Consider the following 26,506-nt stretch of genomic DNA (forward strand, 5'->3'; position numbering starts at 1 on the left):
TAATTAAAGCTACAAATATAGGTGGGTTGACTGTGATAATATAGGTGGGTTGACTGTGATAATATAGGTGGGTTGACTGTGATAATATAGGTGGGTTGACTGTGATAATATAGGTGGGTTGACTGTGATAATATAGGTGGGTTGACTGTGATAATATAGGTTGGTTGACTGTGAAATATAGGTGGGTTGACTGTGATAATATAAGTGGGTTGACTGTGATAATATAGGTGGGTTGACTGTGATAATATAGGTGGGTTGACTGTGATAATATAGGTGGGTTGACTGTGATAATATAGGTGGGTTGACTGTGATAACATAGGTGGGTTGACTGTGATAACATAGGTGGGTTGACTGTGATAATATAGGTGGGTTGACTGATAACATAGGTGGGTTGACTGTGATAATATAGGTGGGTTGACTGTGATAATATAGGTGGGTTGACTGTGATAATATAGGTGGGTTGACTGTGATAACATAGGTGGGTTGTCTGTGATAACATAGGTGGGTTGACTGTGATAACATAGGTGGGTTGACTTTGATAATATAGGTGGGTTGACTGTGATAACATAGGTGGGTTGACTGTGATAACATAGGTGGGTTGACTGTGATAACATAGGTGGGTTGACTGTGATAATATAGGTGGGTTGACTGTGATAACATAGGTGGGTTGACTGTGATAATATAGGTGGGTTGACTGTGATAACATAGGTGTGTTGACTGTGATAACATAGGTGGGTTGACTGTAATAATATAGGTGGGTTGACTGTGATAATATAGGTGGGTTGACTGCGATAACATAGGTGGGTTGACTGTGATAACATAGGTGGGTTGACTGTGATAACATAGGTGGGTTGACTGTGATAATATAGGTGGGTTGACTGTGATAACATAGGTGGGTTGACTGTAATAATATAATCAATATAGGTGGGTTGACTGTGATAACATAGGTGGGTTGACTGTGATAACATAGGTGGGTTGACTGTGATAACATAGGTGGGTTGACTGTGATAACATAGGTGGGTTGACTGTGATAACATAGGTGGGTTGACTGTGATAACATAGGTGGGTTGACTGTGATAACATAGGTGGGTTGACTGTGATAATATAGGTGGGTTGACTGTGATAACATAGGTGGGTTGACTGTGATAATATAGGTGGGTTGATTGTGATAACATTGGTGGGTTGACTGTGATAACATAGGTGGGTTGACTGTGATAACATAGGTGGATTGACACTTGTTTGCTAAATGAACAAATTAAGTAGGCAGTGTCATGGTGCATATGGCCATAGAAGCCCAGTGACATAGGCCTCAATGCAGTCATATTCGTGGCTTATTGGGGGTGTGGCTTTCAGTTAGTTATTTTTTGCCACCCATCCCATGAGAATGAGTCATTCCAGTGCACTGCTTGCTATGTATTCTATCTGATGGTGTTTGCATGTTTAGGTAAAAAGACAAATAATGTCCCTTTTGGAACGCTGACAATTAGAGACCATTAAAACATTGATTTTTTTTGCTCAATCTGATTGGGATGTCAACATCAATTTATATGAAGCATCCCAAAATATTTATGAATAATCTGGTGTTTTGAAATACTGTGGTTTGACACATTGATGACAGATGGTATTGTTCCCTTCCACCCTCTTGGTGCAATATTTCCATTAAGCTCTTCACAGTTGGCTATTTCATAGGTCGTTGCCTCTAAAGCTCCTGTTGAATATGATGTGCTCTAGTCAATGGCTCCACTGCCCCTGTCCCAGGAGTATGTATTTTCTTCACAAGATCACAGTTTGGTCAACAAATTGGACACCAGCCACGCCACGATGAGACCATTGATCCATCAATATGAAATCACCCTTGCCGAAATAGATTTAATACAGGCAGGTAAAAACTCATCCCAAATACTGTGCTGACTGTCCCTAACCTTTGGCACTCTTTGTTGACTCCATGCTTGCAGTGTGTTGTGTTTAACACTAGAGACAGTACAGAGACAAGAGCCAGTCTCTAACTCCAGGGGGCGCCAGGAGGAGCTTCAATTCCTCACTGCCTCACTCTATTCCCCTCCCCCTCTTCTCCCCCCCTCTCTGTCTCCCTTTCTTCTTTCACTCCCTTCCCTCCTCACCTCCCTCCCTCCCCTTTCTCCCCTCGCCTCATTCCCTCCCTCCCTTCTCCCTCGTGCTCCCTCCCTCCTTTTCTCTGTCTCCCCCTCACCCTCCCTTTCCTCCTCTCCCTCCCTTTCTCTGTCTCCCCCCTCACCCGCCCTCCCTTTCCTCCTCTCCCCGTCTTCCTTTCTCCCCGTCTTCCTTTCCCTCCCCCCTTCTCTGTCGATTTCCCCCTCCCTCCCCTTCCCCACTGCCTCTCACCCTTTCTCCCCTCCCCCCTCACCTGCCTCCCTCCCTCCCTCTCGCCTGCCAACCTACCCCTTGCCTGCCTGCCTGCCTGCCTCCCTCCCCCTCTCTCGCGCAGTCTCCCCTCCCCCCTCGCCTGCCTGCCTCCCCCCTCCCCCTCAGTCTGCTTGGCGCTCCTGCTGCTCACAGCACTGCAGATGAGGCCTCCACGTCTCCCAGTCTGCTAGGCCTCTCTTTCAGCCTCCCCCGCCTCCCTTCAGCCTCCCCCTGCCACTCCCTCCCTCCCTCCCTCCCTCCCTCCCTGCTGCTCCTCATACCAGCATAGCAACACTGAGCAAGCCAGCAAGGGGGAGGGTGCTCTCGCTCTCTCTCTCGCAGAGGGGCAATTTCCCTCCATTTTATTTTCTTACCAGGAGGCTAGAGACTGTCAGACTATCTATGGTATGGAACATAAGCACAAAACAAACATTTGTAGCATAAGGAATTACTCATATATAAAATTATCACTATAACACAATCAAACACAGAGTCAATATGGGACTCAGTCATATTTTTTTTGGTTTGGCACCAGATTGATACACACAACAGCAGATAATGAGCCTCAGCAAAGGGTTAATACAATCATTCTCCTCTGAGTCCAACTGTTGATTTCTTGTCAACCATCTAACCACCAGCATCTCACCAGTGGGTCCACTAAGTCCAGATGCCTCTCACAGACTAGCATAGTTCACATGGACTACACCTATATTCTGTTTCAGGTGAAATATAACAAAATCACAAAGCTTTAGAACCCCGTGTTTTACACACGTAAAACCATGTTAGTAGGTTGTGATTTACTGAAAGATTCACTGTAAAAACACCGGAGACAATAGGATTTATACCACTAGTGACTGTGTACAGCTAGCTCATGGGTTACATTTGGAAAACCTAACTTGCGGTGCTACTTGTCCAGTCTCCATAAAGGGGCGTGTCACATAAGAGGAAGGAAAAGAGGTTAGACTAGGAGAAGCACAGTGCAGCACTTTATTGTTCATAAATGCTAAAGTTAAAAACAAAACAAATAAATTGAAGATCACAAATTAAACATACACACAGAAAAGTCATTAATAGCGAATGCGGTCTGTTTCAAAGGCAACAGCAAACGTCTCGGTGGAAGAGGCTAATCAAGCACAGTCTAGACTACAGAGCACAGGGCTACAGAGATCAGTCGAAATGGCCCTTTAACTATGTGGGAGAAGGATATGAGGAACTCTTTCAACAGAACCAAAGTTATTACTGCAAATAAAAAAGTATAATCAATCATAGTAAACAAACAGCGAAAAACAAAAGCAATCAATTATGTTCATTTAAATTTGCATTTATATATAGATATATTATTTAGCAAAAATGCTATGGTTTTGTTCAAAAAAATTAACAAAACATACAGAAAACACCAGCCACCAAAGCAACATCTATCATCTAGCGAACCAATGTAGAACATATGCAGCTAGCTTGTACACAGAAAGAAAAGCAAATATTTGATGAGTACATCTACAGCAACTTCTCCCCAAAAAGGTCTAAAAGACTGTACAAATATACACTAGCTATTCCTGCATACCTGCAATGAAAAACGTGGGATTTTCTAGTTTCTTTTAAACTAGTAAGTCGTAATGACTCATGTTTTTGCCACAGTTTAACTTGTGGCCAAATGGACAAGAATAAGTACTAATCTGAATGTTCTAGTAAAGTAAACAGAAGGCAAATCATTTCAGTGTTCTCTTTCCCCCTGGAGGTAAAGTATCAACTTTGTTCACAAATCTTACATCACTCATAGTTACTTTATCACTGCAGAGCAGCTTTAATTGGTCTTTGACATGACATGTTTAAACGTCATTGGATGGCTTGTGGAAGTGAAAAGGAAAGAGACTCTCCTTAACACTCTCCTCTTCTCCTTCATGTCACCATTGACCATTTCCAGCTCTAAAGTTCTGGTGAGGCAGAGTTGTTGGCATGGATCAAATGTAACGTCTCTGTGTGCGTCGTGTCATTTGTTTGTGTCCATTGGTTAGACCTGATGCTTGCCGAGTTGGGCCCTAGTTTTTCCACTTCCCGATTGTCCCAGTTTGGCAACAGCTTCCTTCCCCTTAGCCTGCCTCTCCAGCAGCACTGAACCATATCCATTCTCTACATGACCCTCTTCCTCCTCTGACCCATCCTCCATATCCTCTAGGTCTGAGCTGGAGTGGGCCCCTGTCCCTACCACCTCTCCCTCTCTCCCTGCAGCCAGCCTGTCATTACCCATGGAATTCACTTCTACTGGTCCCGTTTCATCATCACCATCATCATCCATTTCATCCTCATCGCTGTCTGAGTCAATAGCGATTGGTTCTGAGAGATCCTGAGGCCCTCTCTCTTTTAAGGTGCTTCCGATTGTCTTGATTTGGTCGCTCTTGGCCCCACAGTTGGGCTGGGTTGTGGCCCTGGCCCCACTGCCAGACCCTGCTGGCGTAGCCTGCTGGAGTGTGGCACCACCGTTAGCCACCGCCCTCTCCTCCATGCGCTGGATGGCCTGCTCAGACCGCCCGATGCACGTCCTAGACGTCCGCCTCTCCACTGTCTCTCCACTGTCCCCTTTGCCTTCAAACAAGCACTCAGGGTCAAAGGTCAGTTCGTGGCTGAGCCGGCTGATGTCCTGCATGTTGAAGCCCAGCAGCACCTCGGCCTTCTGGGTCTCACAGTCCCGCGTGCATTTCCTCCTGCGGTTGGTGAAGTGGCTGGAGATATCGGACTTCCACAACCACAGACTTGCGGCTAGCTTTTCCACCTCCCTACGCGTTGGGTAGGGCTCGCAGTTGAAGTACTGCGATAGGAAGGCTTTCCGCGCCTCGTACGACTCATCCTCGTGACCTTTGGGGTCAAGGACCAGGTTGACAGGGTCGTCTGGATTCTCTACAAAAGCCGCGGGGCCCTCCGGCTCTCCAGGCGCCAGCTTACGCTGCTTTGGGTCGTTAGGGTCACAGTTTTCGAAGCCGGCCCGTTTGAGGCTAGTGCCCTGGGCCTGAGAGACCCTGGGGGAGGGCGCAGGCCTGCTGTCCTGCCCGTTCTGAGTCTTGCCCACACCGCGGCAGTGCACCAGGTGCAGTGTGATGGTGGAGGCTGTCATGTTGCTTGTGTACACACCCAAGCAGTGGATACATTTGTAGGTTAGTTTTTTCTCCACCGGGTGCACGGTTTGGATGACCTGGTGCCTCTCCCTCAGATGGTGTGCCAAAGCATCAGAGATGGGGCCCTTGAGGATGGAGAAGCACAGCGGACACAGAGTCTTGCCCACGTCTTTTTTGTACGGCACGGCCGCCTGAGGTGCACTCTTGGCAGGTGAGCCCTCTTCTGAATCAGAGGGCATCTTTGGGGGTTGGCTGGGCACGGTCCTCTTGCCCGTCTGTGTGGACGATGAGGCACTCTGGGCATGGAGGGCCACAGACTCATCTGGTGCGTCTCTCATGTTGTAGGTAGTGACAATCAACTGGACGTTCTTGGGGTTGCCCTGCTGCAGGGTGAGGTCGAAAGTCAGAGGGGAATCGGTGCGCGGCCCCACCGCCTCGTCCGGGTGGGACTGTCGCATGTGTGCCACAATCTTCTCCACGTCGTTGAAGGTGGCGCGGCAGTGTGGGCAGGACAGGCCGTGGATCAGCATGTGGTTGAGGAGTGTGTCGCTGGGCAGGTAGCGGTTGCAGTACAGACACTTGCTGGTGAAGTTGTGGATCTTCATGATGTAGTTGGCCACGGCAGGGACCTTCTCCGCCTTGTGCTCCTTCTCAAAGTGCGAGCTGTACACATTCTCAGGGAAGAGCTCGTTGCAGATGGTGCAGATCTTCCACTTCTGTGTGTACGACGTGCCCAGGACAGAGCTACCCCCCTTCCCCTTGGCCGTGACCGAGGCTACCGTAGCGGCAGCCGCCTGGACTCGGGAGTTGAGCGTAGACGAGGAGGAACTCACCACTATGGGGCTCCGCAAGCCACCAGGGAGGTTCTGTTTGGCAGCCTGAGAATGCTGGGGCACAGACACCTTTGCGTTGCCAGGCAGAGTGATTCTCACCTGCTGCACGCCTATAGAGAAGGACTGAGTAGTCCCGCTTTTTAACCCAAAAGCCCCCTGCTTCAGGTGAACCCCAGACAGGAGTCCTGTTGAGCTCAGGCCTGACTTTGGGATGACGATCCTGCTGAGGTTCTGGCTAGAAACGGAGCGGACTCCCCCCACTGTGGTGGTCACTAGCTGACCTTTAGGTCCTACCCCGATGACAGTCTTCTCCCCAGTCTTCGGGGATACCATGATGACAGGTTTGGCGCGAGGCACCACCACGTTTGTGTGACCAATCATGGCGGTCACCTGGTAACCGATGCGCTCGTGGTCCTCAATAACATGCTGCACCAGTGCCTCATAGGTACGTGGCAAAAAGAGGCAGCGCTTGCAGTGGAGGGTGTTGCTGTTGGCGTTAGCATTGACATTGGTATTGGTATTGCTGCTGCGGTCTGTGTTCCCTGTGCCCGTGGTGGTGCCTGCTGCGGCACCGTTGGGCGTGGTCTTTTCCCCAGGCTTAACCAGGTAGGGCTTGGCCACATGCTGAAAGTGTTCTCTGTAGATGTGCTTGCGCACCACGTTGTAAAGCGGGTCCCTGTAGGTGCATTTCTTGCAGTAGTATACGGCCTGCTCGATGCTCTCTCCAGGCCTCTTGCCCAGCTGCATGCCGTCCTTCAGCCCCCCCACTGCCCCCTGCATGCCGCCGGGACCCTGGCGCACCACGTTGTTGGGCATGTGGAACAGCTTGATGTGCGTCTCCAGGGTCTTCTTGTTCCCATTGTAGGTGCAGTAGGGGCAGTTAAGCAGGATGCGGCTCTCAAAGTCCTCGCTGTGGACATTGCGGAAGTGGCTCTTGTACGCTGAGAAGAATTTGGAGGAGAAGGGGCAGCCGGAACAGCAGAAAGGCTTTGATCTGTAGTCCTGGGAGACAGGGGAAATAGAGACAGTGGTCAGTCATTTGATGACATTTATTCCATGTAAATAAAACATTTATTGAAGATAAACATACGATAATATCCCAGTTAAAAGCTTTTAAGAGACAAAAGAGCTAAAATACACCCTCCCTCAGTCTCCCTTCCCCCCTCCCTCCCTCTGTCTCCCTTCCCCCCTCACTCGGTCTCCCTCTCCCTCCCTCCCTCGAAAATACAGGGTGTTCCAGGGAGCCACTCCAGGCAGGTAGTGAGCCACTCACCTGGGCTTTGGTCAGTGAAGGATCCCACACACACACATCATCCCAGGTGGTGTGCTTGATGTAGAACTCGTTATTATCAGGGACGTAGTCTTTGTAGTCCTAAGGGGAGAGAAATACATGATTAATCACAATTCATATAGAATCAATGCAAAACATCAAGTCTGATAGAGATGATTTGCTAGGAGGAGTCGACCTGTTATGGTTGTGGATGACTGGGCTTGTTAATTATGACATCAAACAGACATGAGAAATTTGAGGCCTCCTAAGTTGAAATGTTACTAGACTGATTGATGAATTAGCTATTAAATGAATGAGCTATTATCTCTTCATTTTTGGAGGGAAAAAAAACAGTGTGATAAAATGTGTCAAGGGCACACTCACCCATGGATAGTAGAACAGATCAAATGATGTGCCGCTCACCTCAATGTGGTCTTTACAAAACTCCAGGCCAATGTCTCCCAGAACCCGCTTGACATTTCTCCTGGCTTTCCGTAAGCTGCCCAGGTTGTTGACCGGGAGCTGGAACATTCTGCCCACCTGGAGAAGGGAGGGACACAGGTAGGTGGACAGGGGTGAGCAACAGGCGAGGTCAGGGGTGTATTCATTAGACGAAGACCATAGCAAACAGTTGCAAAACGTTTAGAAACAGAAAACGTTTACTCCAAATGGAAAATGTTTTGCAATGAAAACAAGAGTTTCTATTGGACAAATTCAGGTAGGTCCCGCCCTGTTTCATTCTGTTTGCTTCCGTTTAGTTCCTAGTGAATACACCCCAGGTCAACATATGAACTGATCATTGTTGTAGAGAGCAGAGTTAAGCAGACCCAAAAGAAAAACCTTAGTGTCACCCTGGGTGATGGAAACACACTTCCAAAAGAATAACACTAGAGCTAACATTAACATAATCACTGGAGTGACTCTAGTGCTCCTATGGAAAAACGCCACCACAACAGTACCTGCTTCCTGTCAGTCACCTTTCATCATAAAACCATCAGTGGTTTTCCTCAGCTGCATCACTGCTGCATCACTCGTCAAGTCTATCCGTTATGACCCTACTACCACCTTTATGCGTCTGGGCTGTTTGATTTGTTATATTCCAGTCAATGCTGAACAATGGAAACACTATAGAATTGATTCTCTACTCAGGTTCAAAGGTCAGGACAAGAAGCTTTAGCGACAAGCAGCATAAGGCCAAACACTCGTCACCACCCATCCATCCATCCATCCACCTATATGAGCTGAATGCTGTCTGGCTGCCTGACTCCCTCGCTGAGCTGAATGCTGCCTGACTCCCATGGCTTATAGATGGCGCTAGAGGACAGCTCTGCCTCCATTATGTAAGGCCTCCATTGCTCTGCCTCCATTATGTAAGGCCTCCATTGCTCTGCCTCCATTATGTAAGGCCTCCATTGCTCTGCCTCCATTATGTAAGGCCTCCATTGCTCTGCCTCCATTATGTAAGGCCTCCATTGCTCTGCCTCCATTATGTAAGGCCTCCATTGCTCTGCCTCCATTATATAAGGCCTCCATTGCTCGGCCTCCATTATATAAGGCCTCCATTGCTCTGCCTCCATTGCTCTGCCTCCATTATGTAAGGCCTCCATTGCTCTGCCTCCATTACGTAAAGCCTCCATTGCTCTGCCTCCATTACGTAAGGCCTCCATTGCTCTGCTCCATTGCTCTGCCTCCATTACGTAAGGCCTCCATTGCTCTGCCTCCATTACGTAAGGCCTCCATTGCTCTGCCTCCATTACGTAAGGCCTCCATTGCTCTGCCTCCATTACGTAAGGCCTCCATTGCTCTGCCTGCCCCGTTTTCACAGAATGGCGCCTCCTATTGAGTCAGCATCAGAGCACAACATTTACAATGAGTCTGCAGGGGAGTGGGGGCTGGGTGGGTAGCTGGCAGAGAATAGCCCCTCTCTACAGCTGACAAGAGTTAGAGGAGGAGAGGAAGAGGGGGATAGTAGTAATCTTAAACCTTAGGCCTAAAAACGAAAACCATGTCCTCTCTCTAATATACAACTGAGTTCTGCCTGTCCTTCTAAGCATCAATGATGACATTTCCTCTGGTCACCTCTGATCCTCCAAACTCACATTGATTACCAAAACAAAAGTTGATTGTATCAGTCATACCCTGTCAGCAAAGGGTCATCTATGACCCTAAACACCAAAGGAACAGAGTTGGCATTTAAGTAGAACACCTAGCTAAATGACTGAAAGGTTCAAATCAGGATCACCACCGCATTCTTTCTCCTGATTGCTCTCACACTGGGACCATGAGAACAGATGGTTGAATCAATAGAGGGTATAAAACTAACCTCCAAGACAATGTCGACACCATACATAAATGGCTGGAAACACTGTTTCACATAGACTGTGTTAATTGTGAGAGGTGAATAAAGGAGGCGAGACTACTTTTTCATCTGACATCAATTGTATTTCGACACTCAAAATCAAACCTGCGATGTGCGGATAACAACCCCTTGTCACCTAGCCTATCTATACACACACTCACTCTCACTCTGTGGGCAAGTTGCTGAATGAGTCAGGATAACGTTACCAGGCTAGAAATTGGAAGAAAAATACGGTTCCATTTGATAAGGGAAGGGACCTAATATAGGTCAAATGTGGCTAGTAATAAATAGCCAGGCGAGTAGGGGAGGTTACTCACGAGCTATCACCATCTCCCCACTTATCAATGTGGTTAAGGCTTTGATTGAAGTCAATGATTGATATTGTTTAATGTCTATATCTGGTTGACAAATGAAAGAGGATATAAATATTTCTAACACGATTACTACATGCATCTTACCTCACGGTTTTACGGCCAAATAACATCTGATCTGGTAATATTTTCACTAACGTTAAGATCGATAGCTGATAGTAGCTTGCTAGCAGTAGCTAGTGAGCCACCACAAAGGGAAGCGCACGTAAAACACGGGGAACTAGCGCGCTAACGTTAGCTAGCAGCTGCTAACTGAGTATTAGAAAGGTGCCCCGCATGAGCTCTTCAGTCGGTGCTGATTCTGAGCGCCACTCGGTGCCCAAGTTTAGCGAGCCAAAATCGGTGTCATGTTTACCGACAACTTATGATATACGCGATCATAATATTCCACATGATGTTTCATTTGTTATCCTCAATGATCAATCCATGTCATACTAGAGTATACATTTTTTCCCCGACCGTAACTATGACCGAACAACGCATCATCATAACGTTACCGTAGCTAACCCAGTTAGCTATCACTGGTGTATCCTAACTAGCTTGGTTGTCTGAAAAGCGGAGTATGAGGAGTTTACCTGGTTTGAAATCCGGTGCTCCTGTTGTAGTAAATTATATAACTTCAGAGAAACAAGGCACTCTCACTTTCCCTCCTAGTCCTCCAGATAAGCAGCTGGGGCTAACCGCCTTGCAGTCTTCTCTCCAAGCGGTCACACCACACCGAGAGAGGAAGCTCGACTCCTCTCACTACTATCCGACACAGACTATCCTTCTCGGCTACCGGGGATGAAGTGCCACTGAAACTCATTTAGTTAGGTGGATAAACATCTAGAACGCCCATTGTAGGAAAAGATAGCGTGGCTAGCGTTGTAGTAAATATTACGAGGAACCCCTCATCCAAAAATGTGTTAACTCTGTGAATGTTCACTGATAACGCGCTCCCATCTCTTCCTATAGAGACAATACAACCCTAGCCTGGAAACTGCCCTATCCAAAATGGCGCAAATGAAAGGGCGGAAGTGACATATGTTTGATTAGCATAAAAAGCTCATCTTTATATCCATATGAGTCGAGACTTATACAACTCAATTAGTGTGTGGTAATCAATTAGCTATCTATGCTCATACCGTTCAAGACAGGCCTCTGATTTTGGCCTTGGTCGTTCTTCCACGTCTGTCAGGGGCAAGTAGTTTCTATGCCTGAGGGACTGGGGTAAACAAGCTCGAGCTGTATTTACCAGATTCAACCAACAGCAGGCGCACTCTAGTTTAGCATGGCATGAACGCATGCGTTATAGGACTACATCTGGCTTCGTACACTGCAGAGGGTCGGATGTATACAGTGCCTCAGTACTCACAGTGCCTTTGCACTTGCCCAACGTCAGAGTGCTATGAGAACAGTAGGTGGCGCTGTTCTATGTTCCCATTACACTAAACTCACCGGGACTACTTTCCCGAGAGTCTGGGGCATTTCCCAAGCCTGAGGGCAAATTGTTCTCTGCCCATCTTGGCATGGGCCCCTGTGAGATTGGGGTGGTGGTGGGATGGAGGGACCATATCATGTGATAGATTGATGGGTGATAGATATGGCCGCCTTCATGGTCTCATCTTTTTTATGCTCAAGGATTATTTCTTCCCAGGCAGCGAAAGCAAGGCCATCCTTGACTTCTCCCCATCGCACCATGTTCTGGGCAGTACATGCCAAACTAATATCATCCTGCTAGATTGGGTTTGATCTGAATTTTACATATTTTGTGAGAACTTCAGATCACTGGGTAAAGAAAGAAAATACTTTTACACTCACCGTCTGCTCCAAATTGTGTCACAACTAACTATTGATGCAGCGCAGGTTAAACAATGCGGTCAATTAGCACACTAACAATGTGTATTGTATTTGTTGCTGCCTATGCACATTTGACAGTTCACATAGATTCCAACAAAGGAAACAGCCATGCAGCGACCAATTCAACATATTAGGAAATAATGTAAAGTATTTATTACTATTTATTTTTACAACAATCACAGGTCTCTCAGTTTAGGGTGAATACAAAATCTTTGAAAAATGTGAAAATAAGTTGATCCATCTATAAGAACACATCAGAAGGAACTTGTGACTGTTTATACCTGGACTTATGTTTCAAAATCTGTCTGTTTGGAGCACAGGAGGCTGGTGGCACCTTAATTGGGGAGGACGGGCTCGTGGTAATGGCTGGAGAGGAATTACTGGAATGGTATCAAATACATGGTTTGATGCCATTCCATATGCTCCGTTCCAGCCATTATTATGAGCCGTCCTCCCCTCAGCAGTCTCCACTAGTTTGGAGATACATTTAGAGTAGAGGAAGGGAAGATTGAGTATTCTAATTTATTACCATCTGTGCTTTTCTTGTCAATAATCAACTACTCATAAAAAAGAGCGTAGTCTGTCCATTTTCCTGACTCTTATTTTGGCTAATTACTGCACTAAGACCCTTACTGAATGACTAAAAAACATCACATAAGCAGTGCTGCTGAGTCCTAGAGCATCATAAATCATGTTGTCGCGAAGAGAGTAAGCAGTCCTTTCAGGAACGACACTATTTCATTTCCTCCCAGTTTTGACTCCCCATAAACACGATCCACGAACGAAATTGGAACCTGTTTGGAAGACAGAAAAAGTATAGTTTAACTTACATACAACCTATTGACATGACAAACAGAGCGTTCAAAATGGTACAACAACACAAAACACACAAAGGGTTGAAAGTCCCCACCTCTCCAATGGTGTAGTTCAGCTGTCTAGCACGGACAATCATCTCCATCTGAAAGACGTAGCCTTTGGACACACACCGCTCCACCAGACTCTCCAGTACTTCCTTCTTGTAGAGCCTGATGTCACCATGCATTAGAACAAACACAACGTGAGATAACACTCACTACGTTGCTGTCGAATGAAAACATCTCATCTCCAAAACAGAAACTTTTCAGGAAATTGAAAAAACTGCCATATTTTCCCATTAACAAGCATATAATTACGAAACTTCAGAAGCTATTTTGAATAAATTTTATTGGTCCTGTTCAGAGGACTGCTTTCAAAAATGTTTTATTGACATAAATGGAGTTACAAGGTTTTCATCTGACAGTGACTAATAGCTCACTGATAGAAGCTGATGTGCCAGTATGTAAGTGTGATAACTGTACCTGCTGTTCTTCACACTTATTTACATTTTGCCACTTACCTGAAGCTGCCAGTCAGGTCTGATGCCCCAGGTCTCAGCAGCACCTGTGTGACATAGTTAGCTCCCCGACTGTAAGAGAGAGAGAGGGAAGGACAAAACGAGATGAGGAAACTTGAATATTTAATTAAAGTTTGGTGCTTGCTTTGTGTGCTAGCACAAGCAGGATAACTGACAGCCAACAATTTTAATGTAGCAGAAGTGAGAGCGTGCCACTGCAGTCACCTGATGAGTTTCCTGCGCAGGTCCCAGCCGTATACGCCCCCGTCTCCTCTGTATCGGGTGCCTGACACCAGATCATACCCGCCTTCTCTCTGTTTCCTTGGAGACAAACACATTCACATCAGCTACTTGGCAACAGACGATCATATGGTAGAGATGCAGTGGGCTATTGAACGTGTGGATTTCAGAAAAATATTCACATTTTTGTACAAATTAAAATAGATGACTTACTCTATGAATTCTGGAATAAATTTAGGCTGTAAACAAAGGCAAAATGGATGTATTTTAGCATGCATGCATTCAAAGGATTTAAAAAGACAATTCTGTCTATGAAGCATTCATATACAAATAGGCCTATTTAACCAAGCAAGTTTTATAACACCACAAGTAACCTCCTGAATAATAAAAGGAACTAAAAATAGTATTGGACTAAAACATTGTGAATATTGAATGTACAGGGTCCGTAGCCACTATCCCACCCTGTTCATCTGCTATTGTATTGTCCCCTCCAGATATATAGAAGATCCACTCACATGATGGGAGAGGTCTGCGTCCATTATGAAGACATAGTTCCCTGTAGCATGTCTAATGCCATGGATGTAGGCAGTACCTGTATGAAGAATCAAATGACATTATCAGACGTGTGTGTAGAGTGTCTGAGATATTCTTCTAAATACAGATGCAACACTGTGTTCACTTTAATTAATGAGTATGTGACACTTGCCTAACCCTAGTTTCTTTGCTCTTGGTCGAAGGAGCTGGAGAAAAAACCCAACACAGAGCAGAGAAAGAATGAGTGTTGTGTTATGTCAGCAGGTATGTGAATGTCAAATTACAACTACTAATATCTATTCCAATCACTTACTATCTTGTCCTCTCCGTATATCTTCTGCAGTTGTTCTGCCACCTCAAGTGTCCCATCTGGACTTCCATCATCAATTACAATAATCTCATAGTTATATCCACTGCAAATAACAAACAGATGTTTCAACTCAGCACACAACAAATAATATGCTAATCTGACAACTGATTAAAACAGGGACTTTACAATTAACTATCATTGTTCCAGTTATAGCTTCAGTCAAAATGTATTCATTGGCCCTCCTGTAGCTCAGTTGGTAGAGCATGGCGCTTGCAACGCAAGGGTTGTGGGTTCGTTTCCCACGGGGGGGCCAGTATGAAAAATTGATGCACTCACTAACTGTAAGTCGCTCTGGATAAGAGCGTCTGCTAAATTACTAAAATGTCAATTGGATCACTAAAAATACAAATGTGCAAGATCTGTTCAAATGGAGTTTATTTTTATTTTACCTTTATTTAATTAGGCAAGTCAGTTAAGAACAAATTCTTATTTACAATGACGGCCTACACCGGCCAAACCCGGACGACGTGTGCGCCACCCTATGGCCGGTTGTGATACAGCCTGGAATCGAACCAGGGAGTCTGTAGTGACGCCTCAAGCACTAAGATGCAGTGCCTTAGACCACTGCATTAGTTCGCTTACAAGATTTACTCTTTTAAAGGCACAACATGTAAAATGTCATTGCAGTCTTTGATGTCTATGGAGTACAGTGTTGCTTGTTTAAATAATTGACTGGCCCACCCACAACTTCCTTTTGTTGTTATGAAGAGGTAAGGCATTTGTAATAAGCTCATTAAGGTATTTATAAGTCATATTCTGAAGAAAAAAAACAGGGGGTATTTCATAAAATGATATTACAAATGAGCGGCTGGAAATCTCAACAACAGATTGTTAAAGTAAGCCATTAGCTGTCCCCTGGCAAATCAGATTTTTAGTGACAGCTCATCACCGATTGTGGGCTACAGATCTTGTCATTCACTCTGGGCTAGAGATTCTGTAACTAATGACTTGAAACGACTACTAACCTTTCACCGAAGTACTTCACCAGTAGCCACACAATAAGAGGTAGGTTTTCACGTTCATTGTAAGTTGGCAACAACACGGAATATTTATCACCATTTACCCGGCTTTGCTGCGAACCTTTTCGGCTTGCCATGTTGGAATGTTGAGCCGGATGCGGGTGCTCTCAAAAATATCCACCCATGCAACAAATTCTTAAAATAATGGTTCCTAGGAATATAGCTACCACTAGGTGGAGGTATTGCAACAAATAATACGTCTGTTGATTGGAGATATTGGATAATACTGATCCTATTCAACTGCCAATGTTATTCCCCAGTAACAGTAGCCTATTTAATAGTATTGTCTTGCAATAGCTACATAATATAATCATTATCTCATTGAAGTAAAAACTTGCCCACTGTTTGGGGATGAAGAAAGTTTGAACCAGTGCACTTTTATAGACACTCTCCATTGCCATCCTGCTGTAGAAACATTTAGACCAGGGGTGTCAAATGTCCGGCCCGCGGGCCGAATCAGGCCCGCAAACGGGTTTAATCCGGCCCCCGAGATGATTTTGTAAAGTATAAAAATGAGCTGCAATTATTCAATAAAATAAACTGCTGTTCCAATTGTGTCCACTGGATGGCGCAATAGCAATTGTGTTAAGCAAGCAAAGTGTTTATACCGCAGTCCGGATGAGCTACTTTGTTTTGCCCGTGATATTTATTACGGCTTCTACTTTTAACATTATGTGCTTTGGCACCCTCACTGCCCCAATATGTCTCTGTCAAAAAAGAGAAAAGTGGACACAGAGTGCAAAGTGTTCCAAGAAAAATGGTAATCCTCCTATTTATTCACGGAATTGAATGGGAAAGCTGTATGTTTGGTGTGTTCACAGCATGTTGCAGTGCTGAAAGAATATAACCTTCGTCGCCACTATGTGAGTCTTCATGCCGACAAATATGACTTTCAAGGACAGCGGAGAAGAGAGAAGGTGAATGAACTGTTGGCAGGTCTGAAGAAACAGCAGTCTATGTTTACTCACAGCCAAGACATCAGTGACGCTGCAGTGAAAGCTAGCTACCTCATTGCTAATGAAATCGCAGTGGCTTCAAAACCATTTAGTGAGGGTGAATTTGTAAAAACATGCATGATGAAGGCAGCGGAGATTGTGTGCCCTGAAAAGCGCCAGGCTTTTGCAAATATCAGCCTGACAGGAAACACAGTTGCAGACAGGATTTCCGATCTTTCAGTGGATTTGGACAGCCAGTTGAAGCAAAAAGTAAAGTCATTTATTGTGTTTTCGGTTGCAATTGATGAAAGCATTACAGATGTTGCACAACTGGCCATTTTCATCCGCGGAGTTGATGACACATTGACCGTCACCGAGGAGTTCGTGGAGTTGGTGTCGATGACAGATACAACGACAGCAGCTGATATTTTCACCGCACTTGTCGGCGCGCTGGACAGGGTCGGAGTGGACTGGTCCCGCGCTGTCAGCCTGGCTACAGATGGTGCGCCCTCAATGATCGGGAAAAAAGCAGGCGTTGTGACAAAGTTCAGAGAGAAAGTGCAATCTGCAAATGGAGGATGTGATTTTTGGACTTTTCACTGTATTTTGCACCAGGAGGCTTTGTGTTGCAAGTCATAAAGATGGATAATGTCATGAAGGTGGTCATCCAAACTGTTAATTTCATCCGATCCAGAAGCCTGAATCACCGTCAGTTTGACAGCCTTCTCAGAGAGAAAGACCACATCTATGGCCTGCCATGCCACACTGAGGTAAGATGGTTAAGCCGAGGTGCTGTGCTGAGGCGTTTCTTTGATTTACTAGAAGAAATTGAACAGTTCATGGAAGAAAAGGGCAAACCAGTGTTAGAATTTCATTCCGCAGAATGGATGCAGGACCTTTCATTTATGGTGGATGTTACAGAGCACCTGAATAACTTGAACAAACAGCTGCAAGGGCGCAACAAAGTTGTCACACAGTATTATGACAGCATACGTTCTTTCAAGTTGAAGCTGTCATTGTGGGAGACGCAACTCGCCGGTGGTGATGCAGCTCACTTCCCCTGTCTGAAAAATGTGTGCGCGACCCAACATGTGGCAGACATGAAGCGGTTCAAAGATAAAATAACGGGACTGTTACGGGAGTTTGAGCAACGCTTTCAGATTTTTGGTGAACTGGAGAAAGACTTCAACATTTTTTGCTCGCCATTCACCGTGAATCCCTCTGATATGCCCGTCAGCATCCAACTTGAAATAATAGACTTGCAGTGTGACTCGGATTTGAAGGGCAAATTTGCCGCAGCTGGCTTGGACACATTTTATCAGAATCTCTTGCCAGGTTACCCCAACTTGACAGCCCTTGCTGCAAAACTGTTGTGCATGTTTGGAACCACATATCTTTGTGAGCAAGTTCTCTGTAATGAGCATAAATAAAACAAAGCTGCGCACAAGCACTTGAATCACATCCTGAAGTTGGCTGCCACTCAGGATGTGACGCCTGATATTGATGCGCTGGTGAAAGCTAAAAGATGCCAGGTATCAGTAGTCAAATAAACTATGCAACCCCACTTAAAGTGCTGCATGAGACACCCTGATATAGTTCTGTGATCTGTGATATACTTCTGTGAATCACTGAGGCATTGTGTGTTTGTGTGTTCTTTGTCCTCAGAATTTTCAAATAACTTGATGTGTTTTATGATTAATAGTGATGTTGTGCTTTTGGACACACTGTCCTCAGGCTCCAGCTTTATGTTTTATGTTTTTATCTTGATGTGCTATTCTTTTTAATTGTTTTTATTTTATTTGTATATTTAACCTATTCTTGACTCTGTGGTTCTTGCACTTGTTTGGGGAACAGGATTTCATTATTTGTATCTACATTTCTGCCTGAGAAATGACACCCTGATATAGTTCTGTGATCTGTGAAACAGTTCTGTGAATCACTGAGGCATTGTGTGTTTGTGTGTTCTTTTTCTTTAGAATTTTCAAATAAACTTGAGGTGTTTTATGATTAATAGTGATGTTGGGCTTGTACTATTTTGGACACACTGTCCTCAGGCTCCAGCTTTATGTTTTATGTTGATCGTATTAAAACAAAGAAAACAATCTGAAGTTGTTGTTTTTAAGTTATATATACCATGATTTTACCGGTCCGGCCCACTTGGGAATAGATTTTCCTCCATGTGGCCCCTGAGCTAAAATGAGTTTGACACCCCTGATTTAGAATATTTCTGTAAAAGCCAGTCTCATGGTCAAATGCATTCACAAACAGTGCATGAGTAAAAAAAACATGGATGGTAATGAACAGATATACCAATATTTTAAGTGTGAAGGTGTAGCCAAGTATCTATGATCATATGCTATCCATATTTTTTGTATGTTCTTTTTTTATCTGTGAATTGGCCAACGCTATTAGGCCACACCCGGCCATGATTACAGACACCTGCGTGTGTCCTTTGACACTATATAAACTAGTGACCCGCAGTGTTTGTCATTATACCCTGATGAAGACAGCTTGTCTGTCGAAACGTTGGTTATTAGGATATTAAAGTATTGCATCTGAGCTCCTAGAGCAGGGGTGTCAAACGTACGGCCCGCGGGCCGGATCAGGCCCGCAAACGGGTTTAATCCGCCCCGCGAGATGATTTAAAAAAAATAAAAATTAAAAATTAAAAAATGTTTTTATTATTTTGTAAAGTATAAAAATGCGCTGCAATTTTTCTATAAAATAAACTGCTGTTCCAATTGCGTCCACTGGATGGCGCAATAGCAATTGTGTTAAGCAAGCAAACTGTTTATACCGTGGCAGAGCAAGTAGGTCAAGCACGTGCAGCCAATGAGCTACTTTGTTTTGCCCGCGATATTTATTACGGCTTCTACTTTTAACATTATGTGCTTTGGCACCCTCATTGCCCCAATATGTCTCTGTCAAAAAAGAGAAAAGTGGACGCAGAGTGCAGAGTGTTCCAAGAAAAATGGTCATCCTATTTAATCACGGAATTGAATGGGAAAGCTGTATGTTTGGTGTGTTCAGAGCATGTTGCAGTGCTGAAAGAATATAACCTTCGTCGCCACTATGTGAGTCTTCATGCCGACAAATATGACAACTTTCAAGGACAGCGGAGATGAGAGAAGGTGAATGAACTGTTGGCGGGTCTGAAGAAACAGCAGTCTGTGTTTACTCACAGCCGAGACATCAGTGACGCTGCAGTGAAAGCTAGCTACCTCATTGCTAATGAAATCGCAGTGGCTTCAAAACCATTTAGTGAGGGTGAATTTGTAAAAACATGCATGATGAAGGCAGCGGAGATTGTGTGCCCTGAAAAGCGGCAGGCTTTTGCAAATATCAGCCTGACAAGAAACACAGTTGCAGACAGGATTTCCGATCTTTCAGTGGATTTGGACAGCCAGTTGAAGCAAAAAGTAAAGTCATTTATTGCGTTTTCGGTTGCAATTGATGAAAGCACGGACATTACAGATGTTGCACAACTGGCCATTTTTTCATCCGCGGAGTTGATGACACATTGACCGTCACCGAGGAGTTCGTGGAGTTGGTGCCGATGACAGATACAACGACAGCAGCTGATATTTTTACCGCACTCGTCGGCGCGCTGGACAGGGTCGGAGTGGACTGGGTCCCGCGCTGTCAGCCTGGCTACAGATGGTGCGCCCTCAATGATCGGGAAAAAAGCAGGCGTTGTGACAAAGTTCAGAGAGAAAGTGCAATCTGCAAATGGAGGACGTGATTTTTTGACTTTTCACTGTATTTTGCACCAGGAGGCTTTGTGTTGCAAGTCATTAAAGATGGATAACGTCATGAAGGTGGTCATCCAAACTGTTAATTTCATCCGATCCAGAAGCCTGAATCACCGTCAGTTTGACAGCCTTCTCAGAGAGAAAGACCACATCTATGGCCTGCCATACCACACTGAGGTAAGATGGTTAAGCCGAGGTGCTGTGCTGAGGCGTTTCTTTGATTTACGAGAAGAAATTGAACAGTTCATGGAAGAAAAGGGCAAACCAGTGTTAGAATTTCATTCCGCAGAATGGATGCAGGACCTTTCATTTATGGTGGATGTTACAGAGCACCCGAATAACTTGAACAAACAGCTGCAAGGGCGCAACAAAGTTGTCACACAGTATTATGACAGCATACGTTCTTTCAAGTTGAAGCTGTCATTGTGGGAGACGCAACTCGCCGGTGGTGATGCAGCTCACTTCCCCTGTCTGAAAAATGTGTGCGCGACCCAACATGTGGCAGACATGAAGCGGTTCAAAGATAAAATAACGGGACTGTTACGGGAGTTTGAGCAACGCTTTCAGATTTATGTTTATATGTTTTTATGTTGATGTGCTATTGTTTTTAATTGATTTTATTTTATTTGTATATTTAACCTATTCTTGACTCTGTGGTTCTTGCACTTGTTTGGGGAACAGGATTTCATTATTTTTATCTACATTTCTGCCTGAGAAATGACACCCTGATATAGTTCTGTGATCTGTGATATACTTCTGTGAATCACTGAGGCATTGTGTGTTTGTGTGTTCTTTGTCCTCAGAACTTTCAAATAACTTGAGGTGTTTTATGATTAATAGTGATGTTGTGCTTTTGGACACTGTCCTCAGGCTCCAGCTTTATGTTTATATGTTTTTATGTTGATGTGCTATTGTTTTTAATTGATTTTATTTTATTTGTATATTTAACCTATTCTTGACTCTGTGGTTCTTGCACTTGTTTGGGGAACAGGATTTCATTATTTTTATCTACATTTCTGCCTGAGAAATGACACCCTGATATAGTTCTGTGATCTGTGAAACAGTTCTGTTAATCACTGAGGCATTGTGTGTTTGTGTGTTCTTTTTCTTTAGAATTTTCAAATAAACTTGACGTGTTTTATGATTAATAGTTATGTTGTGCTTGTACTATTTTGGACACACTGTCCTCAGGCTCCAGCTTTATGTTGTATGTTGATCGTATTATAAAACAAAGAAAACAATCTGAAGTTGTTGTTTTTAAGTTATATATACCATGATTTTTCCGGTCCGGCCCACTTGGGAATAGATTTTCCTCCATGTGGCCCCTGAGCTAAAATGAGTTTGACACCCCTGATGTATAGCGATCATTACAAAAAAAAAAAAACATTGTAAAGTGGTTATCCCACTGGCTATAGGGTGAATGCACCAATTTGTAAGTCGCTCTGGATAAGAGCGTCTGCTAAATGACGTAAAATGTAAATGTAAATTACATGAAAATAACCCGTTTTTGAATGGACATTGGCATTGAGGGCTTCCAGACATTTTAAAGTAATCAACAGGGTACGGATTCCAATGGGGTTGGGAGCGATCAGCCAATGAGCAGAGCATTGTCTTCTTCTTCACACTGGTTTGCCTAGTTTGTAAATGGCTTTAAATTATGTGACTGCCATCTAGTGTCCACAATAACTGAATTACAATATTTGGTTCAAGACTCCAGCGCTGCAGGTGGAGGCGGTAAGACACCAATATTAGCTTTACACTTTTTTCAAACATCAAAAGAAGAAGAAAATGGACTACTTCAAAATGTAGATAGCTTCAATGGCGCTGCCCATGCTGTCACAGACGCCATAACGGGACAGCTACAATGTTGGGATCTTTATACATCTCAATGGGTTCACATTAGATAAGTGCCTTCAAATGCATGTTCTCTGATTGGACTGTTTCATAACAGACGGCGGCAGGTAGCTTAGTGTGTAAGAGCGTTGTGCCAGTAACCGAAAGGTCGCTGGTTCTAATCCCCGAGCCAACTAGGTGAAAAATCTGTTGATGTGCCCTTAAGCAAGACACTTAACCTTAATTGCTCATGTAAATTGCTCTGGATAAGAGCATCTGCTAAATGACCAAAAAAAAAGTTTTATAAAAATATAACGGTTCATACCAGATTCCAAGCTGTACGAATAGGAAAAACTCTTATTCTGTTCCAACATCGAGACCTCACTCATTTTGAAATTTAAAAAAGAACACAACAAAAGGGAATGCGTTCCAAATTATGTTTTGATACGCATAAATATCAAGTCTCTTGTTTTTCATTAGAAACATAGTAAAACTTAAATTAGCAGCAACACTGAAAATAAATGGCACTTAGATGGCATACTCCCAGTTCCTACCTGCACTCTAACCCTAACCACAGCATCCTCGTGTCAGTCTGATGCCATACTCAAGAGCAGGTTCCACAGCACTGTAACTCAAAGTGTGTGAGTGTGCGTGTGCGTGTGTGTGTGTGTGTGTGTGTGTGTGTGTGCATCGCTGCATCTCATTATTCATCATCTGCATTTTATAGAATTAAGGGTTTACAAAAATTGATTAGTAACACATTGATAAAAAACAGCATTAATCAATGTGCCACATACACGGAATCTGCACAAGGGGATGGAACTGGCACCAATTAATACAGCCATTAGTAAAAACTAAAAGGTCAAGTACACATCTTTTTTTTAAAGAATCCAATGAATATCAAAAATCGATCAAGTTTCTTTTCCTCTCACATTCACAAAGCTCCCTGCCCCACAAACTAAAAACAAAGCAAGGTAACGTCCTGCATTAGGCAAAAAATCATGTGCTGCTGCGTTCGCGCATAAAGAATCTCCTGGTTAAACCCGTTGTGTTGTGGTGTATTACAGGAAGGGGCCAGCAGGGGGCAGTCTGTCTGGGATATGGTTGGGGCACTGGAGAGCTGCAGTCTGGATTAAAGGGACAGGCTCGTCCCCATATCAGCCTGGAGGTACTGCTGTGGCCTGAGGAGGAGGAGGGTGAGAGGTCAAGGGGGGACAGGCCAGAGGTGGCATTGTGCTGATTCAGTCTCCCTAAAATCTCAGGTGAGGAGGGGAGACAGAGTGAGAGAGGGGTCTTACATGCAGTCATTCGGGCAACCCGTTCTCAGTTTCCTGAACAAAGTCACTGCACTCACAGTGAACATGGTTCAGCCTCCACTGGGCCGACCGTCTCCTCAACAACTCCTCCTCCTCTTCATCACCCCTCTCCCTGCCCTCCTCATGCTGACTGGGCCGGCCCTCATCCCCTAACTGGTTGAGGAGAGGTGGGGAGCGGTCCCAGTCTGAGCGGCCCTCCTCAGCTGGGACTGGAGGACAGGAAGAGGAGGAGGAAGAGGGAGAGCGGTGCGCCCCTCCATTCAGCCCCAGCGCCTCCCTCAGGACCTCGGCCCCAGCCTCTCTCAGCAGGAGAGCAGGAGTGGCCAGGGTGGTCAGGTAGATGGCTGAGGCTGATTGGTCCGTTGAGGACACCAGGGCTTGGTCTCTTCCTCCTCTCCCCTCCCCAGGAATCAAGTTGCTGCGGTGCCCGTTCGGCTGGTGGTTGAAGTTGCCTAGCAATGCGAACATCCTGTCCACAGTCCCGTCAAAGTTGTCCCAGTCCTCCAGGCTGACATTGAAGTTGAGTTTGAGATCATAGGCGTGCTTGTCAAGTCTGTACAAGGGTTCAAGTTCTGACCAGTCCATTCCCGTTCCCCCCGCAGTGGGCGCTTCTGAAGGGGCCACTCTCTCCTGCTGGACCCTATCCCTCCCAGCCTTCCCAAATCTGTCCTCTGATGAAACAAAACCACACAGACAAAACAGTGTCATCCACAGTAAACCTCTGTCTACCGTTGTGTCTGTACTCTGTACTCTCCTCTTCCCATCAGCACCACGTGAACACTGCTCCCAGTAAACTGGTCCCAGGACAGAGTTGTATTCATTTCTATATGAATGCTTGAATGGGTTCACTCTTTGACGTTCACACCAGGCTCTAGTATGTGAGGCAGCTACATCACCAAACACATAAGACACATGGACAGCAGCGTGTCAGAAAGAGAGAGAGACATTGTGAGGCACTGCCCTCTTATGAAAAGAGAAAGTCAACCAATAGAGGTAATAAAATGATTAAGGCAGATGCGCTGGGCGGTGGAGGTGGATGGCGCCCTCTACAGGTGACAATCAGCAGGACAGTATGAGATGTGAGCTGCCTAAACCGTGCAGGTTAGAATTACATCCATTCAGAGAGACAGGAGAGTGAGACAGACATGGTTAATAACTAGAACTAGCAGAGAGCAGCATGCAAGCCTGGAAAAACCCAGAGTTGAAAGAACTAACGAAAAGAAAGAGAGGAAGAATGAGACGAAGAAAAGCCAAGTTAGAGGTGACTGTTTAGTGGCATCGTGAGGTTCCAGATGGATGTCCAAACTCACAGTGATTTGGAGGTGGGCCTCTTCACTTTTGGCCACTTTCTGCGTTGAAACTGCCTGATGCACAAGCAACAATAAGATAGACTGTTATCCAGCCCGTTCAAGCAAAGGAAAATAAGCCCTCAACCCTCTCCCAACCTCAGTTAGAAGGAATGTAGAGACAGTCAAGCATACAGTGAGTACTCCCCAGGGATAGAAAAGTGCTCAGTGCAAAATCCCCCAAACCAGAAGTCATGCAAAGATGCAAAGGAAAGCAAGAGAGAAGAGAAAGAGAGGAAGAGAGGTGAGAAAGAGAGGAGAGGAAGAGATGAGCGAAAGAGAGGAAGAGAGGAGAGAAAGAGAGGAGAGAAAGAGAGGAAGAGAGGAGAGAAAGAGAGGAAGAGAGGAGAGAAAGAGAGGAGAGAAAGAGATGAGAGAAAGAGAGAGAGAGAAAGAGATGAAGATAGGAGAGAAAGAGAGGAAGAGAAAGAGAGGAAAAGAGGAGAGAAAAGAAAGAGCACAAAACCAAAACACTGTCAATCTCACGTCCACCACAGGAGGCTGCTTGAGGAGAGAAAAGCTCATAATAATGGTCGGAACGGAGCAAATGGAATGGCATCAAACACATAGAAAACCATGTGTTTTATGTATAATATAACATTCCACCTATGCCGCTCCAGCCATTACCACGAGCACATTCTCCCCAATTAAGGAGCCACCAACCTCCAATGACGTCCACACATCGCCCCACACATCGCCCATATACACAAACTCTATGTATTCGCTAAGTGTTGTGTATTCTGTCAACGTATTTTAGACCATGTAGATAGTAAACTATCTTTTAGGAATGTTTATATTAATCTGATATAGTACTAATACCTAATAAATAGTTAAGTGCTGAGTGGTGTTTATGTCAATGAGTAAAGATACCTGTATTCATCAAAGCTGCTTCGCTCTTTACCTCCTGAAGAAGAGACAATAGCAGTGGTTAGAGAATATAGGAACAGATTCCTATCAGTTAAGGCACAGAGACCTAGTTAAGCCATGTAGGTCTAACTGTGTTGAGAGAGGCTTTTAAACGGGTTAGAAAGAAGCAGTTGTTTAAAATGCAAAATGGTGTCTGAAATTCAAATAATGTAAAGAAAACGAGTTTCAACTGAATTGACCTTAATTAAAAGGAACAAAACTCATTCCAGAGCGAGGGGTTGTAATCGTTTAAGATGCAGTAATAAAATTGGTACATGATGGTGAAAACAGCAACACAAAGCAAGGCAGGACTTGGATTTGGTGGAGAGGATGATGGTGATGAGGATACCAAACAGAGATCATTCTTCTGTAGTCACAACCCACATCAACCTGACATTGTGTGTGTGTGTGTTTGTATGTGTGTGAGATGAACTCACCCAGCTCCAGGGTGCGGGTGCGGGGGTTGCACTGCTTGTGGCCCTTGCAGCTGCGGAGCTCCATGAGTTGAACATGGAGCTGGTTTAGGACGGTTCGGTCCAGCGTGTTCACAGCATTCATCAGCTACAGGGAGACAGAGAGAGAGAGAGAGACAGAGACAGAGACAGAGACAGAGACAGAGACAGAGACAGAGACAGAGACAGAGAGAGAGAGAGAGAGAGAGAGAGAGAGAGAGAGAGAGAGAGAGAGAGAGAGAGAGAGAGAGAGAGAGAGAGAGAGAGAGA

The 26,506-nt window shown here is 44.9% G+C and overlaps 3 protein-coding genes across 5 annotated transcripts in view; all 3 read right to left on the reverse strand.

Annotated features, from left to right (window-relative positions):
* Positions 1 to 3,355: 3,355 nt before the first annotated feature.
* Positions 3,356 to 11,534, reverse strand: LOC121546025 (activity-dependent neuroprotector homeobox protein-like). 3 transcript variants are annotated; one of them, XM_041857004.2, is made up of 4 exons: positions 11,447 to 11,534; positions 8,016 to 8,132; positions 7,596 to 7,694; positions 3,356 to 7,324 (listed from the first exon to the last, which is right to left on the reverse strand). In XM_041857004.2, the coding sequence occupies exons 2-4, from the start codon at positions 8,121 to 8,123 to the stop codon at positions 4,391 to 4,393; spliced, it is 3,141 nt and encodes a 1,046-aa protein (XP_041712938.2). In that variant the 5' UTR covers positions 8,124 to 8,132; positions 11,447 to 11,534; the 3' UTR covers positions 3,356 to 4,390. The 3 variants fall into 3 exon arrangements, with proteins under 3 accessions (XP_041712938.2, XP_041712935.2, XP_041712939.2); XM_041857001.2 differs by lacking the exon at positions 11,447 to 11,534 and adding an exon at positions 10,898 to 11,363; XM_041857005.2 differs by lacking the exon at positions 11,447 to 11,534 and adding an exon at positions 10,410 to 10,717.
* Positions 11,535 to 12,291: 757 nt separating this feature from the next.
* Positions 12,292 to 15,805, reverse strand: LOC121546788 (dolichol-phosphate mannosyltransferase subunit 1). The gene is made up of 9 exons (XM_041858028.2): positions 15,643 to 15,805; positions 14,621 to 14,720; positions 14,480 to 14,513; positions 14,289 to 14,365; positions 13,987 to 14,012; positions 13,759 to 13,854; positions 13,537 to 13,605; positions 13,072 to 13,186; positions 12,292 to 12,955 (listed from the first exon to the last, which is right to left on the reverse strand). Exons 1-9 carry the CDS (start codon positions 15,771 to 15,773, stop codon positions 12,851 to 12,853), a joined length of 753 nt encoding a protein of 250 aa, XP_041713962.1. The 5' UTR covers positions 15,774 to 15,805; the 3' UTR covers positions 12,292 to 12,850.
* An 8,309-nt stretch (positions 15,806 to 24,114) lies between these two features.
* Positions 24,115 to 26,506, reverse strand: part of LOC121546564 (extracellular sulfatase Sulf-2-like) — a 30,500-nt gene continuing 28,108 nt past the window's right edge. The window contains exons 12-15 of the mRNA XM_041857817.2: positions 26,222 to 26,345; positions 25,749 to 25,782; positions 24,843 to 24,896; positions 24,115 to 24,203 (exon numbers count right to left, since the gene is read on the reverse strand). Coding sequence (XP_041713751.1) covers positions 24,173 to 24,203; positions 24,843 to 24,896; positions 25,749 to 25,782; positions 26,222 to 26,345 — 243 coding nt within the window. The 3' untranslated portion in view covers positions 24,115 to 24,172. The remainder of the gene's footprint in view (positions 24,204 to 24,842; positions 24,897 to 25,748; positions 25,783 to 26,221; positions 26,346 to 26,506) is intronic.

This window comes from Coregonus clupeaformis, chromosome 30 (genome assembly GCF_020615455.1).
Source record: "Coregonus clupeaformis isolate EN_2021a chromosome 30, ASM2061545v1, whole genome shotgun sequence".
Classification (NCBI taxonomy): Eukaryota; Metazoa; Chordata; class Actinopteri; order Salmoniformes; family Salmonidae; genus Coregonus; species Coregonus clupeaformis.